This window comes from Ixodes scapularis, unplaced genomic scaffold, assembly GCF_016920785.2.
Source record: "Ixodes scapularis isolate PalLabHiFi unplaced genomic scaffold, ASM1692078v2 PGA_scaffold5__190_contigs__length_132052651, whole genome shotgun sequence".
NCBI classification, from domain to species: domain Eukaryota; kingdom Metazoa; phylum Arthropoda; class Arachnida; order Ixodida; family Ixodidae; genus Ixodes; species Ixodes scapularis.
The window spans coordinates 47892081-47910370 of NW_024609880.1; the positions used below are offsets into that span (position 1 = coordinate 47892081).

An 18290-nucleotide genomic window follows, 5' to 3' on the forward strand; every position below is an offset into this window, starting at 1 on the left:
TCGCGGCCGGCGCAAAATGTGCGCGAAATGGCGCCGCGACGCGCTCCAAATGCGCAAACGAAGATACACGAGAGAACCAGAGAAACTCCATCGTAATGCGGGTCCTTTCGCCATATTATTCATTGAACATTGTCATCACTAGCATCACCATTCTTGATCCCCTGCTGGCGGGCTGGCAGGCGCACTTTCGTACGGGTTCTAACCTTTCTGCACAGCCTTGCACGGTGCCCAGGATCACAATATGTATGCAAATGAATATTTTGTTATTACGTCTATTTTACTCGGTTAAATTGCCTTTTAGTTAACATGTACACTGTGCTTAGTGTCCTCTAGCTGTCATAACTATAGCAACTTTTCAGCATTAGTTTTATCATTCCTGAGTGTTTTTCAGCGCGCGAATAAATTGATTTATGCCTGAGGAGTTTTCTTGACCAGAACTGTCCTGTAATGTCATAATTAGTTAATAAATTTAAAATCTACCTTGCCTTAGTTTCCTTTTTTTAGTACTTTAACATTTAGTTCTGTATTTAAATGCTTAGATTTTTTTCTCGTTTATAATTTTTTTTTCCGGCCCTTGAGACTCCGGCAGGTACCTAATCTGGCCCCTCAGCCACAAAATTTGGAGACCCATAGTCTAATAGAAAAGATGGAACAGAAAGTAGACTAAACACAGACGCGCACGTTCTTTCAACTCGCAACGTTTATTTTCATGTACGACCGCTGTATTCACCAACGCTCTTTAGGGAGAGGGGGAAAAGGGGCTAGGGCGAACACGCTTGTCACAAATATTCATTTTGGTTTTGATAAAATGAAATGAGCTTTTAGCGCAGCGTTGGCAAAAATTACACTAATTTTAACGGAAATGGCGTTGCATTCAGCCCTTAAAAAGGCCCATAAAAAGAAAAAAAAGTTATTTTTTTAATAGTTTGGTTGGGACACGCACTACAAAAAAATAAACTTTACGCAAAAAAAAAAAAAAAAAAAAAAATTGGAGCCTATTGACGTTGCGAGATTTATTTGAAATTCTGCGCGCAAAGCCCATGACGTTACGGGTCATTCCGGAATGACCATCTCGGTCGTGAAGGCGAAGCCGATCCACCTCGCCTCCACGCACGCGAAATGCCGAGAGAGAAAACAAGTGGAACGAAGGTGACTGCCGACTAAATCGCGTCTTGCGCCGTCAATATTGCTCTGAAATTTTTTTCGCGTAAAATTTATTTGTTGACACGCGTGTCCCAACCAGACTGCTAAAAAAAAAAAAAAAAAAAAAAAAAAAAAAAAAAAAAAAAAAAAAACCATTTTTTTTTTTAGGGGTTTTTTAGTGAAAGGTTGAGAGTGACAGGTACAGTGCTCCCCAAACTTAACGCCGCCACTGGGTTCCCAAACATCGAGCTCGTGTCGGCTACTTACTGTTAAATTTGTCACCAAAACGTTCGGGATGACTTCTCAGGATGGGATAGAAATCGGGAACACGTACATCCTTCAAATAGTTCCATCGGCCGCCGCAGGGACGGTCAGAAACGGCAAATGCCGTGGCGGCGTTAGTTTGAGCCGCCCTGTACATTATTGCCGTCTCGATAGCTTACGGTCGGCGACTGCCCGTCATAGTACGGCACTCATCTATGTGTGACTGTGGGCGTTGAATACGGCGCTCATTTTGCGTCTAAGTTCAGATGACAAACATGGGCGAAACCTATTTCAAAGACCACTGCTTTTTCACAAATTGTATTAATTGATTTAGCCAATCAATTGGTTTCGCCCATTTAAATTGCAGAGCGACCCATTTAAATTGATAGGGCGATATTAGTTAATTAGACAACTGATCGTGATGGTTATCGCCCCGTCTAACGTCCACCGAGCCCGATAAACATGCGGAGGAGAGGTTTTAAAAGATTGTTCCGATAGCTCCGATAACGCAGAGTATCGGGCATCAATCGGACTTGTCAAAACAATCTACCAAAACTCTCCATTACCCATGCAATTGTCACTTAACATTTTTTTTTTTTCTCAATGTGTTCGAATTATACGAGTGTGGGGTTACGGGTACAGACACTTTTACGACGATCCTGGCACCGATAGATTGCTTTATCCAGTCGCGCATGTAAAAGAAAAAAGAGAACTATCCTTCAACAAAAACCGTCTGACAACCTCCTCAGAAGCCAAGTTAATGAAACTTGAAATAAAAAAAAGGTAGCGATATTCAAAACAATTTTATCTGCGAAAAAACAAAAAAACAAAACAAAAACAATTAGTAAGTTATAGAGCTGCAAAAAACACGTTTCACTACTGCCCAGCGCGCGCTCTCGTGAAGTGGCCGCGCTGCGCTGACATTGGCCGTGCAGCCGCTCCGGAGTCTGCCTGAGCTGGCTTCTGGGAGGCTCTGGGCCACCCCGCAGCCAGCCGCTTCCTTTTACTGGCGTGCTGCGACGGGGGCCCGCAGCGCCATGGGGTGGTATTCCTTGAAACTGACGCGCGCCGGCCAATGGGAGCCTATCCATCAGATTTCGGCTTCACTTCGCTCCTTTTAAAGAGGTGAATTTAGCTGCAGTTCTCCGTGGCTTTTTGCGTGGCTTCAAAGCTGGGGGCCTCCAGATAGTGGCTTCAATTTGGGGGAGAGGGGAGTTTAGCTGCCGTTTGGCGCGGCTTCCAAAGCTAATGACGTCGGGTCGCTCCATGGGACAGTTAATGCTTTCACATTAAAAATCCACTTAGAAAATACCAGCCATGCTCCCATAAAATTGGCCGAAAATCCCAATGTCCTAATACCTTCCCGGGTATTTTGTCACGGGCAAATAACCAAGTTCTGATTCACAGGTCGAAAGAGACAAAACGAAAGCCTGTCCCACTCTTGATGCCACCTTTCTTGTTTCTCTCTGTTGCAGTTTGTAGTGGGCTTCATTTCATTCCTGGTGCTGCTGTGCTGTGACAAGGCCACAGTGACCTACAGGCAGCGCCTGGTGCCCATCCACACCAACTTTGGACTGATCATCTTCGGCATGGCCGCCGCAACCTGTGTCACGGGTCTCATGCAGACGGCCACCTATAGGTTCAAGTGAGTACCCTCGGACAGTTCCCTTGACTGCAAAACACAGTATGCGAAAGGCAGAGACGTCCACATGCCAAAACATACCGTATTTACATATTTACAAAAGTAGGACATATTTAGTGGTTCTGCTGAGCACGTCTAATTGTTGACCTGTTCTGCTACAGTCAACCTCCCGTTGTGATGGTCGTAAAAATGACTCGCGAATCAGCAGATATGTTTGGCTTAGTTCTGATATGCATTAGACTGGATTACTCCAACAAGAATTGCTGCATACTACTTCATGCATTAGGTAAGATTGTTCTAACATGTTCTACAGAAAGCATTGGTCCATACTTCATGCATTAGGCCAGATTGTTCTGACAGGTTCTGCAGAAAGCCTGATAGGTATAATTCTCAGCCCATATTCTACAGTGACAGCCCAGAGAAAGTCGCACACCAGATACTCAGAAAGACAAGCACACGCGCCGAATATGGTTCACCAACTCACCTAAGCATCCATCCTATCAAGTTACATTTCTCAGCCCAATTCATTCAGACATATTTGCAATGGGCACTATGCAAAACAGCAGCGCCCCTAGTGGTTCAGGTGCACTCTGGGAGCCAGACACTGTCAACAGGTGGTTTCGGTTTTGCCGGGTTGTGCATCTGTCGTCTGCTATTGTTTCCGCAATGTCATTGCTCACGTCGTCGTGGATCGCTCCACACTTACGCGCGATGCAGTAAGTACCCCCTTCTCGTCGCTACATATTAGACACGGCGAATAACGAAACAATTACGATTTTGCTGTCACGGAGTGAGCGCAATTGCCGCAACGGCGAAGCCAAGTGAATGCAGGTTGACGTATGCCAAACACCGTGCCGGCTCTCTGCGTGCATTTGCTTGCAACCTCGAGAAGAGCCATGGAGACTAGTACTCCAGTTTTATAACACCCTTGCTTCACCGATCGCTACTTTCAGTCAGGCCAACGCGGTACATGATGAACCTCGCTGTACGAGAATGCGTTGAAGCGCAAATATGCACCTCTCGCTACGTTGCTGTGAGGAAATTGACCATCAAGGCCCGTTCACACTCTTGCGACTGAGTACGACTGAGAGAGACGAGATCTCTTACAACTTCTTAAATGTTTCTAGAATGAGGGGACACACTGACATTGTGGCGCCATCTATGCGGTGACCCAAGAACTGCATTTCACAAAAGCGAAGGTTTTGCAGGATTTCGGAGGTCAAATGTGCGTAATACCCATAGAAAGGCTCGTTTATAACATTGACAAAAGTTTTTCGAGCCAAAAAAGACTGGATATTGCGCAAGAAATAAAAAAAAAATATCCCGGACCGCCGAGTTTACACTGCTTCCCAATAGATGGCGCCAGTGTGTTCTCTGGTTTAAGAAGTTTTAAGGAACCCAGGTTTAAGAGGTCGCAAGCAGTCGCAAGAGTGTGAACGGGCCTTTAGAACGATCAAAACACTGTTGCGGTGTTGGTGTGCCCATATCGTTGAATGTACAGGTTCCTTAGGCATTCATCTTTTACAGTGTTGGGTAGAGCACATCTAAAATGTACAGTGTGCTGCAATATGAAAGACCCACTCTGAGCGTGCGGCCGAGCGCTTCGAGTGGGTCTTTCATATTGCAGTGCACTGTACTTGATGTAAAGTACCTTTAAATGAGAGTTTATGTACTTCAAGTAAAGTGTGCAATGTACTTGAAGTGAAGTATGATAAATACAAGATACTTTCAGTGTAAGTATGAGTACTTTTTAGCAGAATATTCAATGATGCCCTTTCATTCCCCTGTAGTGTTTGTTTTCTTTTTCAACTAATATACATTGCCCTTGGAGTAATCGGGGGTGCAACAGTTTTTTCCAGGAATGGCGGCATATATTGCATGGCCAGAGTAATTATTTTCAGAAATGGCGCCAAATTCAGAAGTCCCCCAGACTTCTGAATTTGGCGTGGCTTGCACTGGCTGGCACCCAAAGGGGGTTGTTAAACATGCTAAGAGAGAATGTCAGCCACGTAGCTTTTGCAAGAAATCCTTTTAACCTCCTCGCTTGCACTGACCGATCGAGAAGTAGAGTTCAAAATGTTGTGGGAAAGGAGCCCCAGTACAAACAGAGCAATGCGTTGTTTGCAGTCTTGTACATATTACTTCGAAAACATAATTGAATAGAATAGATCTTGGATTTCTCTACAGCATTTGACTGCGTTCCTCATTGCCGACTACTCACTAAGTTCTCCTTACTCCAGATATACTCCCTCACACTCCTCGATACGCATCTTTCTAACACTATGCTGCCAATACGCAGTTTGCAAGAACTGCCAGTTCAACATGTCGGACGTGATCTCTGTCATACCACAAGGCACTGAGCTGGGCCCTCTTCTCTTCTTAATATACATAGACTTACCTCGCTCTATTTCTTCCAAAGTTTGCCTCTTTGTGGATGACTGCGTTATTTATGGGCAAATTACTAATCCCGACGATCACCTTGTACTACAACAAGGCCTTAACTCCATTAATAGTTGGTGCGACAAGTGGCTTATGTCCCTAAATAGTTCAAAACGCAAGCTAGTAACGTCAGTTGAAAACAGTCACTATCATCGTATTCATATCTCCTTGGTAACTCAGTTCTCTCAACCTCCCCCTCCTATAAGCACCCGGGCATTCATCTATCTAGTGACCTGTCTTGAAATACAACATAAATTTCACGTGTTCTGCATCCCGACCGCTAGGATATTTACGACGCAACCTTTACTCTGCCCCCCTCGCCTATGCCAGTTGTCTTATGAAACACGTTTTCCCAATCCTTGAATTTGCTTCTGCCGCATGGAAATCTCACCAGAAATACCTTGTTAACCAAGTTGAAACCATTCAAAATCGTGCTACATGGTTTACAACATCATCCTACTCCCACCATACAAGTCTCTTAAGCTAACCCCCCCTACAGCTACTCGAGAGGTGTCACATCGCTGCCCTCCTAGGCATTAGTCACAAATTGCGCTATACTAACCCCAAAGTCATCACCCAACTCCTTGAGCCTCCTAACCGAACATCGCACCGTCTAACAACTAAAGTTCTAGGCGTATTTTTGGAAATACATATGCTTTCAAGAACCCCTCGTTGCCACGCACAGTTATGCACTGGAATAGTCTTCCCTACAACATAACCTCACTTTCAGACCCTGCTGCATTTCGAGCTGCTATCCTAAATTACTTGAGTGTCCTATAGTTTTTATTCTCATGATAATCTTACCTAAATAGTGATTCACGTTTTTGTAAAATAGTTTTTTGTGGCTGGTGGCACTCTTGCCAAAAGAGAATTGCATTGTGTTTCTGCTAAAATTGTTCATGGTTGAGAGAATGGGAGCTCCTTCGTTTCATGTATTTTTTTTTTCAAAACTGTTTACACTGTACTTCTGACTAAATGCCCCCCCCCCCCCCTCTGTAATGTTCAGAAATGGACCTGCAAGGTATTTCGAATAAATAAATGAATAAAATACTATTACTTTTGGTAAAAAAGTATTCAATTATATTACTTGAGTACATAATAGGAAAAGCAGTTGACCGTTACTTGAAGAAGTGTTTCTTTCCGATTCATACTGTTCATTATTGGATTAGAATTGCCGAGTTACAAACTACATGCACCTTCTAAATCAACCACTATCACTACACCGCCAGTATAGCAGAGACTTGGTTTGAGGATTTTTTGGCTGTAAGGTTGTGGAAACAGTGTCATTAGGACGAGGAGGGAAAATAGTAATGCTTGCAATTAACTTTATTACTTCCAAAACTGGGAAGATTACGGTTGTGATTACTACCTAATAAAGGTAATAAAAATTACAAAGCTACTCCAAAAGTAATAGATTTCAAGTTATTTGATAACTTGTAACGAGGAACGTACAAGTTTAGTAGTTTGCTTGCGTTTTTGCTGAGAGTAGTATATCCCTCCCAGTATTTCTTCAGAGTTTACAAAGCATCGTGCCATAATACAAATATACCAAGACCGAATTTTAAGTATGTACTTGAAATTTGGAAGTTGTACGTTCCTCTGAACGTACCAGGAAAGAATACTTCAAGTACAAGTTTTTTAAACCTACTTGAAGTAGTACTTTAAGTACAATCCCAAGTAGTACTTTAAGTACACCCCCCAAGACTGGTCTTTTAGCACCAACACTTCGTGTTTCATAAAGTTTGTGATTATCTGATTGTTTATTGGCAGCTGTTTCCCGTCCTATGACCTTGCACTCCTTAGGGTCACACACATACTTTTGCCGAGGTGTCGCTGACCAAAGCTGTTGTCCTGTAGAGCATTACTTTTAGACTTCATTAGTTGTGCTGTGCTTGTGATTATTTCTGGAAAATTGTAGTGTTGCTACATTACAGGCACTGAAGTTATTTCACTAATCACAAATATATAGTTAAAATAGTATGAACGATAGGGCACGTGACGTTAAATATCATTTTATACTTCTTTGGGAAGCATTCTCTATTGTTGACACTATTTGAATACTATATTTTTGTCAAGTGAAATAACTTCAGTGCTTATAATGTAGCAATGCTTGAATTTACGAGATACTCGCATGAGCACACCGCAACAAATAAGGCCGAAAAGTAATGCTGTGCAGGACAACAGCTTTGGTCAGTGATACCTAGGCAAAAGTATGAGTGCGACCCTAACATGTGCGAGGTCACAGGACGGGAAAGAGGTGCCGATAAACAATCCAATAATCACAAACTTCATGAAACACGAAGTGTTGGGGCTAAAAATGAATGCCTAAGGAACCTGCACATTCAACGATATGGGCACACCAACACCGCGACTGGTTTGATCATTCTCGTGGCCAATTTCCTCACAGCGACATCGCGAGAGGTGCATATTTGGGCTCAACGCATTCTTGTACAGTGAGATTCGTCATGGACCGTGTTAACCTGATTGAAAATGGCAATCGGAGAAGCAAGGGTGTTAAAAAACTGGAGTACTAGTCTCCGTGGCTGTTCTCGAGGCTGCGAGCAAATGAACGCAGTGAGCTGGTACGGCGTTCGACGTACATCGATCTGCATGCACTTGACTTCGCTGTTGCGGCGTCTTCGCTCGGTCCCCATGCCATCAAAACCGTAATTGTTTCGTTATTTGCTGTGTCTCGTATATATCTAGCGACGAGAAGAAAATGGCACTTGCTGCATCGCGACGAAGTGAGCAATGGCGGTGGCAGAGACGATAGCAGACAACAGGTGCACAACCCGGTGCAACTGAAACCACCCGTTGAGTCTTCTGCTCCCAGAGTGCACCTGGACCTCCAGGGCACTGCTATTTTGCATATTCGAAGACCTCGAAGTTCAGATCGAAACAAAATCTTACTTCAGACTAAAACCCTTCATAAAAATTTTGTTTTCATTACTGGCTGCACATCTACACCAGCACATAGACCACTGAAGTAAAATTCAAACATTCTGCACGAATCCTTTTACCTCCCTCATAATCACACTGTTTACGAAAATTCCTCTATATCCCTGCAAAACAACAAAGTGAGGAAAAACTTGAAATAGTGTTCCTACCCAAACCTGAGATTTTACAGTAGTAATGTCTTAAGGAAGATAAGTACAAAAATTAAGTTCATTTTGGAAATTATAGATTTTGCTTTTTAAATTTTGCATGCTTTATTATCTTTAAACGTCCTAACAAAATCCCCCTCAAAAAAAAAGAAGTCTGACTAGAAGCATTGCAAGTTTACGTGAATGTCGGGCACGTTTTGGGAGACCCACTTGGGACAGCGGTGCTTTCCACGTTTCTCCATACTTGATTTGCAATAGGCAACACAAAAAAAAAGTGATTTTTACATTTGGAACACCAAAGCAAGTACGAGATTTAAGAAGGGCGGCGCAAACGCGAGCAGAGAACGCCAGTGGAAGAACGTTTACCGCAGAATGCTAAGCCTGACCACGGCAACGGCGACTGTCCCGATGCAGTTGACACTCGTGCACATGTGTCAGCACTTTGGAAAAGATTGGGTTCTTCAAAAAAAATTTACAGAACAAGTAGCTATGGCCCTGCTACTTCAGTGCTGAGCGACATTGTTGCACTGACAATACTTCCGAGTGATGCTATACTCCTTTCACCCCTAAGCTGGGACTGCAGTTGAAGCTACGTCCTCGTTGGACCAGTCGTGTGCCTCTCTTTCGCAACGTCGTCATGCTCCCGGCTATACCCAGGCGCGAAGAGCCGGTCAGGTGATAAGAGGGAGGCGCCTGATTGGTCCGACGGGCACGTAGCTCTCACCGTAGTCTCAGCTTAAGGCTGAACAGACTTTGTAGCCTGTCACGAGTGCAAATTCTTTATGCGTTTGACAGTTGGCTAGAGAATGCCTGGGATTTTCATAGTTCTATTGCACTTCTCAGTTTGCAGCTTTGGGTCATCTTCTCAGTTTCTGCACTCAGTTTTTGGTATTTAGTCTTCTCTTCATAATGAATTCTTATATGCATCATCTTGAGGATAACTAAAGTGCCAGTATCTCTTTGAAATTGCTATACCATAATTATAGGGTTTATTTTGCAAGTTTTAACAATCTTCTAAAGGGCTTCTAAAAGGAAGGCTTTATGACATCTTTATTTTTCCTTTCTAGACTACGCACACAGTTTTTGGCTAGTTACTACCACTATACGCTTAATGAGAAGCAAAATGAGCTATTGCAGTGCTCCTTTTAAAAAATTTGTGTGCCTAAATTTTTGTACCAAAAACCTTTTTTATGCAAGAGTTGTTTCTGCCTCTGAACACAACTATAGAATTTATATTAAAAGTAAAAATTATTTTGAAAAGTGAAGACAACACTTTATAACTAACTAAAGTTTCATTATTCAAGAGCAAGTATTAAAAACAAATGTTTGCGTAGCAACTTCTCTTCTTAAATAATGAACCTCGTAAATGCCAGCAAGATATTTCGTAGTTAAATTATTTGTGTTATCAAATGAAGTACTTTTAGGTGAATGGGAGCAATCTGCTGAGTGCTGAGTTAACACCTATTGCATTCTTTGTTTCAGTGGGAAGGATGGAGCGCCCCTCTACAGAGAACTGCCAGAACAAGGAATCTTCGTCAACACAATTGCCATTGCCATAATTGCGTTGACAATCTTACTTCCTCTGCTTGTCAAGAATAATCTTCGTGGTGGACAAACGGTCCTGTCAATCAACTAGCAAGGTGGCAAATCTTGTCAGGTGATGTCGTCTGCAATGGTCGATGCGACAGCACCTCCAGAAGTCATCTTTGTCAAGACGACCACAGAACTTTGAGATGATTTCATGACCATATGGCTCCAGTCCTCACAGTGGCCTTTTTTGAGAAGTAGCTTTTTGGAATTTTCTTTCTTTGTCTTAAGCTTCTTGGGCACAACTCTCAGCGCACAAATTCGCTAACAGGTTCAGCATATTCTCTGGTAGTTGGACATGATACGGTACTGGTGGCTACATTATTAACGCAGCAAAGGTAAAATTTCAAAATTGAAGCCTGTCTGAGATGTTTAACCTTAAGCTTTGTTCTTTTCCCTCTATATCTAAGATAAGCATGAGACATACCGACCAATTCTTGAAGGATTGGACATTGTTTGGAAGAGCATAAAATATTTTGACATGCATGCCTTATATTGCAAAAATATTTAGGATATTTATACTGCTCAACTGTTATAACTTGCCACTTTAATCATTAGGGCATGAATGTTCTGTCTAGCTCATAAACACCTTCAACCAAAGGAGAACACTAGCAAAGTGGCTTTTCATTAGTTAAGCACCAGTTTGGTTATTTAAAAAAAGTTGCCGTCTTTTCAAAATGGCTGCTGTAGGACTGGAGCCTTTGAAATGTTATGCACCAACCTAATTTCAAAAACTTTTTTTTTTAAGAGTTTAGATTGACATGCAGTCTGACAATTAGTAGTCTTGAAACAATTGATTTCTGGAGAGGCTGTCGTGAGCCAATGAGATTTCGTATCTCTGGGGAACATGGCTGCAGCTGCTACACGTTTTTAGTCTGGTTTAATTTTGTGCATGAGACCTCCAATGCCTTGTTAGAAAAGTAAGGTATGCTTGGAAGTGAGCCCATAACTTCCACAGCATTTCATGTTTTGTTTTTGCAATTCAGAATTTGCATCTTCCAATTTTGTAAAGGATACCCTCCAATTTGAGAAGGAATTCTTTTTTTTTTTTTTTTTTATTAATCAATGGTTAGCCATGAAAACTGTTACTTTAGATGAAGTGTGTCTTGCTTCGGAAAAGTTGTAGTCTGAGCAATGTTGCAGGAACTGCCAGCAAAGGATATGCAGTTGCCCACACTTTTTTTTTTTTTTTACACTGTTTCTTTTAACTATTTTGCATGAATATTGAGTTGTTTAGTACTGTATGAGACTCACACCACATATAAACATCTCCTCATAATGCTCATTTATACTCTGCAACATCTTGTAAATGTGTTGTTGAAACGTCTGCTGCGTTCTGTCCTGTGGCAACCAACCACCCTTTGTTTTGTTTTCTTTTTGTTGTGCATGTCGAATGCCATCCACACGCAGATGCACTTCTACACTCCGCACATGTTTTGCGTCCACATTGTTGCGTGTATGTGCAGTTTATATCAACCCTTTCTCCATCTGCCAGAACTGCGGGTAGTACAAGTGTTGCTTTTTCGAGGGGCGCATTATTGTACAGGACAGAATATGCAGCCTGAACAAAGACCAGTAAACAAATTTTTGAAGCACTTCAGTTCAACCGCACAAGTACCATGCGCAGCATTAGGCCAGATTTGTCATGGCCGCAACCAAGTGTAATCTCGTGCTAGCCTAAGTTTTCGCAGCCAGTTGGGTGCACTAAAAGGCATTACAACTTTGTGTTAAAAAAAAAAGGAACTTGATTAACTTACTTTAAATTTGTGATGTAAAAACAGTGTGTTTGCATGCCTCGCTTCAGCACAAGAACAGTGAAAAAACAATACCTTTCCAACTATAGCGGTCTACAACTTGGCAAGGGAGAGTACCGAACAATTCCCTTGTTGCACTGCATTGCAAGCAGGCAATTTCATCCAGACACTGCATTGGAGTACTTTTTGTTAGTGGAAGCAGGATGTACAAGCAGGTTTTGACATATTTAGCAGTTATAAAACCTTGGACCTGGTTACTGCACCATCCATACAAAAGTCTTGTACACTACCCGATTCGAGTCTCTTCAAAGAACAAGCTTTGCGTCCCCCATTATGAAATGGCATGCCCAACCGCATAGAGGGAGCCCCTCTTCCGTGCCTTTAGTACCTCGTAGTACAGAAAATATCAAGTTGTTGCAATTTTTCACTCGTCATTTGTACCTTGTGGTTATCTTTCTGTTTTGCCTGTACATAAAGAATGCACTGCTTCTGGAACGAAACAAATGCTGTTCTATTGTCTGAAGCATTGACATTTTTTTTTCTTGTGTACATACACATGTACTCGACGGTGCGTGAATAATCTGTCCCCTGTAATCCGTCGGCAAAGTATAATATAATTTTTTTTACTGTGTCCAAGTGGTTGCTGCTTTTTTTTTTTCTTTCTTTTTAGCAAGGGCATTCAACAACAACTTTTCTCGAAGTTAAACAAGAGGTTAGGATGCAGGTTGGTACAAGATAGGTTTGTAGGCAAAGTAATACTCGAGGACTAGTGGCGTTACAATTTTATGTTTACAAACTGTACAAAAAAAAAAATTGGAAGTGGCCCGTTTTGGAAGGAGCCAAAATATGGTTCCAGTAAACTACTGAAACGTGCCCGCAATTTCAGCTCGTCGTACTGATCTCGTAGACGCGCACAAAGTGGTCGTCGCCACAGCTCGCCATCTGGAACGTAGACTCTCCGTTTGTCCTCGGGGAGAACTCCAGCCTCCTCACGGTCAGGTGGTGAGCCAGGCTGTTTTGAAGTTAAGTGTTTTTCGGTCTGTGAGGTTTGTGCTGCACAGCACACAAGCCCATTGGCAAGGCTAAAGATTTCTACCTCAAGTACATAGTCATGCAGACTTGCATTTACTACGGGACAGATGGGTATTGATTGGTGAGGCTAAACAGAAGACTATGCACACTTAAAAGAAACTGGTCTGTGGCATTTGAATAAAAGTGTCTGAACACAAATCGAGAGATGAAGCTCTTTGGGATCGCAGGCGTAGAGCCGGGTTTTACAGCGCGTACAGTCGAACCCCTTCATAATGAACAGCAGGAAACTCTACGATCAGTTCGATATAGCAAAAACCATTTACAACGAACTTCCACGATGCGTTTGTTATATGCCAGAGCTTATCTTTCTTTCTCATCCCTTCGATCCTGCCTTGTAACAATGCGCTGAAAAAATAGTTTTTCTTTTTTTTTTTGCTTAAGTGCAAATTTTTTTGTAAGCAATTGCTTTGAAATAAATTTTTTTTTTTTCTTTTTTTTTTTTTTTTTTTTTTTTAGCTTTCTCTCTTTTTGATTCGCTCCTCTTCGCTCAGTTTCGTTAGCAACTTGAGCGCTTAAAATTTTTTCTTTCCCATTTTTTTTTTTTTTTTTTTTGAGGGGGGGGGGATTGGTTAGAAGACTATTATTTGCACGTTTTTGGGAGCCTTCCCGTGGGGGAAAAGTTCGATATAGCCCATATGTTGTTCATTATAAAAAGCACTTTTTACATGCATTTTTATTTAAACTTTCCGTGAGTTCGATATCGAAAATAATTCGCTGTACGTGGGTTCGTTCTAAACGGGCTTTTACTGCACTGTTCATGAATAGAGGACGAGGCATACATCCTCGCAATGTAGCAATGCAGTTTCGTAGGTAAAAGGATACGCCGAAGTCAGCCTGGACGACAGCGTCCAGTCGTGACCTTCGCTCCACCGGTAAAGAAGAACCGTTCCATTTTCCAGTCCCACTGCCATGAGGTACCTGAAGCATCGACACCAAAAACTTAAAACCCACCCGTTCGGGATTCGTCAGAGGGAACTAAGGTGCCCGCCAATGACCGGCGCGTTTAGCGCGACCAAAAAAAGCGGAAGCCTCAATTTCCGCCCAACGACGACGTGAAAGTGCCATGCCAGCCGCGGTCCCGGTGGCAACGCGGTGGTGGAACCGGCAGACGCCCGTTGGTGACGCTTGCATTCCCTCGCGCCTTTTTCCAGAACTTGTGCTCGAAATTGCCAGGATCACAACGCCCGACAGTGCAATGTTCCGGCTTTTGTGACATCGTTCGTTGCCGTTTCAGGACAACTTTTTGTGCGCGGGCGGAGCAAGATGCCGGCTGCACCGGTCGAGGATGCATGCCAGCTGCCGTAGTAAGAACATACCTTTTGTCCGCCGGGAGACCGGGTGCAAATGCAACTGCGGTGGCGGAGTCTTCTACGTTGAGCTGCGCCTTGCTTTCGAAAGGTCCCAGACAGTCGTCCAAAGTGTGGCTTTCGGGCCTTTTTCCCCACACGACCACCTGATTAGGAAATGCGAGTTTCACCGTGATTTTATTCGGGGGGTTCACATGCACAAAGACTCGCGGAAAATGGCGAAAACTCTTAAGAAAATACGTGGTTCCCAAAGTCCACACAAACATTTTGGAAATTCTGTTGTTTTTTTTTTTCCCCCTTTGTTAGTTGGCACAGAGGTGGACAATGTTTCCTTGGCGCAGGGATGGGCAAAATACGTACAAATATGTATTGAAATACAAATACAAAATACTTCGTCAAAAATGTATTTAATTACAAATCTAATTATATTTCCAAAAAAGCATTTAAGTACGAGATACAAACACAACCAAATGTATTTGGTCTCCTCCAAATACTTTTCCAAATACATTCCTCAAAATTTGAGTCAGCGACTTCAGGGCACCTGCAACGGGTTTCTGGGTATCTCATTTTAATTTTGCATCGCACACTCGGGAGTCAGTGTGCGAGGCTCTAGTAACGTAATAGAAATATAATCACAAAAAACAGATGTAATCAGCTTGGACGTAATAGGTGAAAAAAGTACAGAGCTTCACGCAGCTATAGACCAACAAAGAACCGAGATGACCAAGACGCGCAGCACTAGCTAAAGAATTCTTTATTGTTGCAACTCGCACCAGTTACAAAAGTCTGGACAACCCGCGCATTTAGAATGTTCCAGGCAAAAAATATGGATGGAAATCACGCTGGAAAGCATCACAAGTTGTCACAGGCACTTATTTAGCCAGTCTGCCTGTGAACGTTGATTTCGTCACTATTCTTGCCCTGGACCGTAATCACAAAGTCACTAAACGCTTGTGCTTGATTGAGATACACTGCATTCGGTGCAGAACGTGGTTTTCCTCCTGCTCTGGACAGTTACAATAAATTTGAGGGATGTATTTTCGCCCACTAAATTGTATTTAAATATGCACATCAAATACATTACCCAATTTGTAATTAAATACAAATGCAAAATACACAAAGTATTTTAAATATATATTTCAAATACTTGTAATTGAAATACTGCCCATCCCTGCCTTGGCGAAATCGTCGTGACGAGTTTTACAGTTTTGACAAACACTGGATGCCTCCTGATGTCTATTCGTGGGCCTTTCAACACCTCAGTCTTTCGTAATAGCTGACAGGGAGCACTTAATGTTGTAACGCCTTGCCTACAAAAAATAAAAAGCTACCTTCTATTCAAAAGCAGGGCAAGGAGGCACTCCGCAGGCCTTTACACCTCTACAGTTTTCGAAACACAAAAAAAATCTCGGAAATGCCTATAAGGAATCTGAGTGGCATACCACGTGTCGTCACTCAAATATAGTAATTTTTTCAGTCTTCCCAAACTACCGAGGACTCTGAGTGCTATGGTGGCCACTAAGATACAAAGTGAAGGTTACCAAAATTGTAGAGACCTTCCACTTCACATGAAGATGGAGGACCAGCAAAGCCTTGTCCTTGATGTCACCCTCTAGGACAATGCCTAGAGGATGACATCCTCTAGGACAATGCTTAGAGGGTGACATCCTCTAGGACAATGCTTAGAGGGTGACATCCTCTAGGACAATGCTTAGAGGGTGACATCAAGGACGACCTCAAGAACAATGTGTAGAGATAACAAGGGATCAGGACCTCACACTCTAATAACGCCAAGGAAGGCGGACTCATGCTGCTTAACCCCTCTTTTTATTTTTATTTATTCATACTTTTCACGACCAATGGAGAGTTTTCTGTCAACATCCGAGGACATATTTTTTTCCCAGATCCTAGCGCATAACTGCTTTGCTGTAAGAACTCACTTTTTTGTCTCTGGATGCCGTGGCGAAGTAGTTACAGTCGTGGGACCAACTGCAGCTCCAAATGATCCTCTGGTGGATGGCAGTGTTCTTGTCTGCATGAGCCACCTTCCTGAAAGTGGGGCCTGCAATAACCACATAAAGTGAGAGCAGTCCTTAAACATGTTAACACTCGTGACTCTAAGGCTCTGGGTCAACCATAGAGCTGGAAAAAACATTGATTCTGCGGTTATAGCATGTTTTCTAAAATCTTGTATTTTATGTATTGGAGAAAGAAATTGTGGATCAACCATTTAGTTCATCTACCTCAAACTGAATTTCAAATCAGCCAGAACAATGCACTGCAAAGAGCATATATTGGCTGAGTGACTTGCAGAAATCTTTACAAAAAATATATAGTGTCCGAAATAACCAAGCTCGATCCAAAATGGGCCATAAACATCAGCGCTTGCTTGTAGCAATCTAAACTTCTGGTCAAACATGTATTACACAGGTTGGTTTCGTCTTGTAAAATTACATAGCATAACTCCCTCTTTGTAAAAAATGGGCCAAAAAAATTGCCAGGCTCAACGGCGGACGACAACGCGGACGCAGGGGCGGATCCAGAACTCGGTTTTGGGTGGTGGGGTGGGGGGGGGGGGGGGGGGGGGCAGAAAATTTGTAAGGATACTATTCTCCCATTCTTTCGTGTGCACTGGGGGGTCCACCCATGTCGAATTGCCCTCCGAGAAGGGGGAGGAGGGGAGGTCGACTTTGTTTAGAGGGGGGGGGGGGGGGGGGGGCAACTGCCCCCGTCGCCCCCCCCGCCCGCCCGCCCGCCCCCCCCCCACTGGATCCGCCCCTGTGCGGGCGAACGAGTCGAGTGACAGGGTGCATTTGGCATACATATTGATAGATGGCGTCGGGAGCAGTGTCAGAAGGTGGAGCTGACCAGCGATGCAGTCCGTCGGCAGCAAGAACGCCGTTGTCATGCAACCGCCCTTTTTTCATTTTCTTTTACTTCAAGTTTTGCTTTTATTGCCTACATTTATTTTTAAACCTAAGATACATGACAAAAATAGTATGTTGATTTTAATAGAACATGGCCGCTGTTCTTGATAAGGAGGTAGCACCATCTATCAATATGTGCACCAAATGCGCCCTGCCACTTGACTCGGTCGTCTGTGTCGTCGTCCGTTCGCCGTTGACCCTGGCAAGTGTTTTAGCTCCATTTTTTTGCAGAAAGGGAGCTACACTTCGTAATCTTGTGAGATAACACCGAACTGTGAAATACATCTTTGACAAAAAGTTCAGGAAAATCGGCAGGCGCCGATTTTTACATTCCATTTTAGATGGAGCCTGGTTATTTTGTAACCCCTATAGTACAACAAATAAAAACAATTAAACATAAACAACTTGGTTGCACTTTTTTTAATAATTAATTATTTGCCAGGAATGGTGCAAATTCGACTTCCCAATCAATGCACAGCAAAGAGGAGAAAATTTATCTGTGCCACATGCACATGGCTGAAATTTACAAATTATGATTGCAATGATGAGAAATATGTCTAGGTCCACAGACAATCTCTGAGGTGAGGCATATATAATAATAGTTAATATAAAACAAACCAGCATGAATGTTTGCCCTGCAATGCTAATGATAATACACCCAGTGCTAAATCTTGCCGGGTGACGCTACATTAGTGTGCGGAGTCTGAATTCGCACAATGAGCTGCTTTGTCCTGCAAAACAACCTTAAGTTTCTTCGCGCTTGTTGGACACAAATTTCTTGGCAGGTACCGTCATCAGTGCCATTTAATGCTTCTATAACGAGTGACTTCTTCTTGTCTAATGACTTTCCAAACAGTCTGCTTATCAGTGAAACTAACAGCTTTACTGCAGTAAGGGTGTGTATGCAAGGCTTGGAAAAGATCTAAGCCCAGCTGCTCCTCAAGCATCAATGCTAAGAACAGAGGAAAAAAAAAAAAAAAAGCAACAAGTGGAAAAAGACAGCTTAGTTTGGGAGCAGTATGATTTACTGA

The 18290-nt window shown here is 42.8% G+C and overlaps 2 protein-coding genes across 4 annotated transcripts in view; one reads left to right on the top strand and one right to left on the bottom strand.

Moving 5' to 3' along the window:
- Positions 1-12564, top strand: part of LOC115308210 (lysosomal membrane ascorbate-dependent ferrireductase CYB561A3) — a 27122-nt gene extending 14558 nt beyond the window's left edge. For both annotated transcript variants that reach the window (XM_029992985.4, XM_029992991.3), the window contains 2 exons: positions 2883-3052; positions 10075-12564. In XM_029992985.4, the coding sequence (XP_029848845.1) occupies positions 2883-3052; positions 10075-10228 (324 nt within the window). In that variant the 3' untranslated portion in view covers positions 10229-12564. The remainder of the gene's footprint in view (positions 1-2882; positions 3053-10074) is intronic.
- Positions 11238-18290, bottom strand: part of LOC8033838 (probable elongator complex protein 2) — a 23926-nt gene continuing 16873 nt past the window's right edge. For both annotated transcript variants that reach the window (XM_029992974.4, XM_040209347.3), the window contains exons 17-20: positions 16273-16394; positions 14342-14478; positions 13848-13943; positions 11238-12945 (exon numbers count right to left, since the gene is read on the bottom strand). In XM_029992974.4, coding sequence (XP_029848834.2) covers positions 12816-12945; positions 13848-13943; positions 14342-14478; positions 16273-16394 — 485 coding nt within the window. In that variant the 3' untranslated portion in view covers positions 11238-12815. The remainder of the gene's footprint in view (positions 12946-13847; positions 13944-14341; positions 14479-16272; positions 16395-18290) is intronic.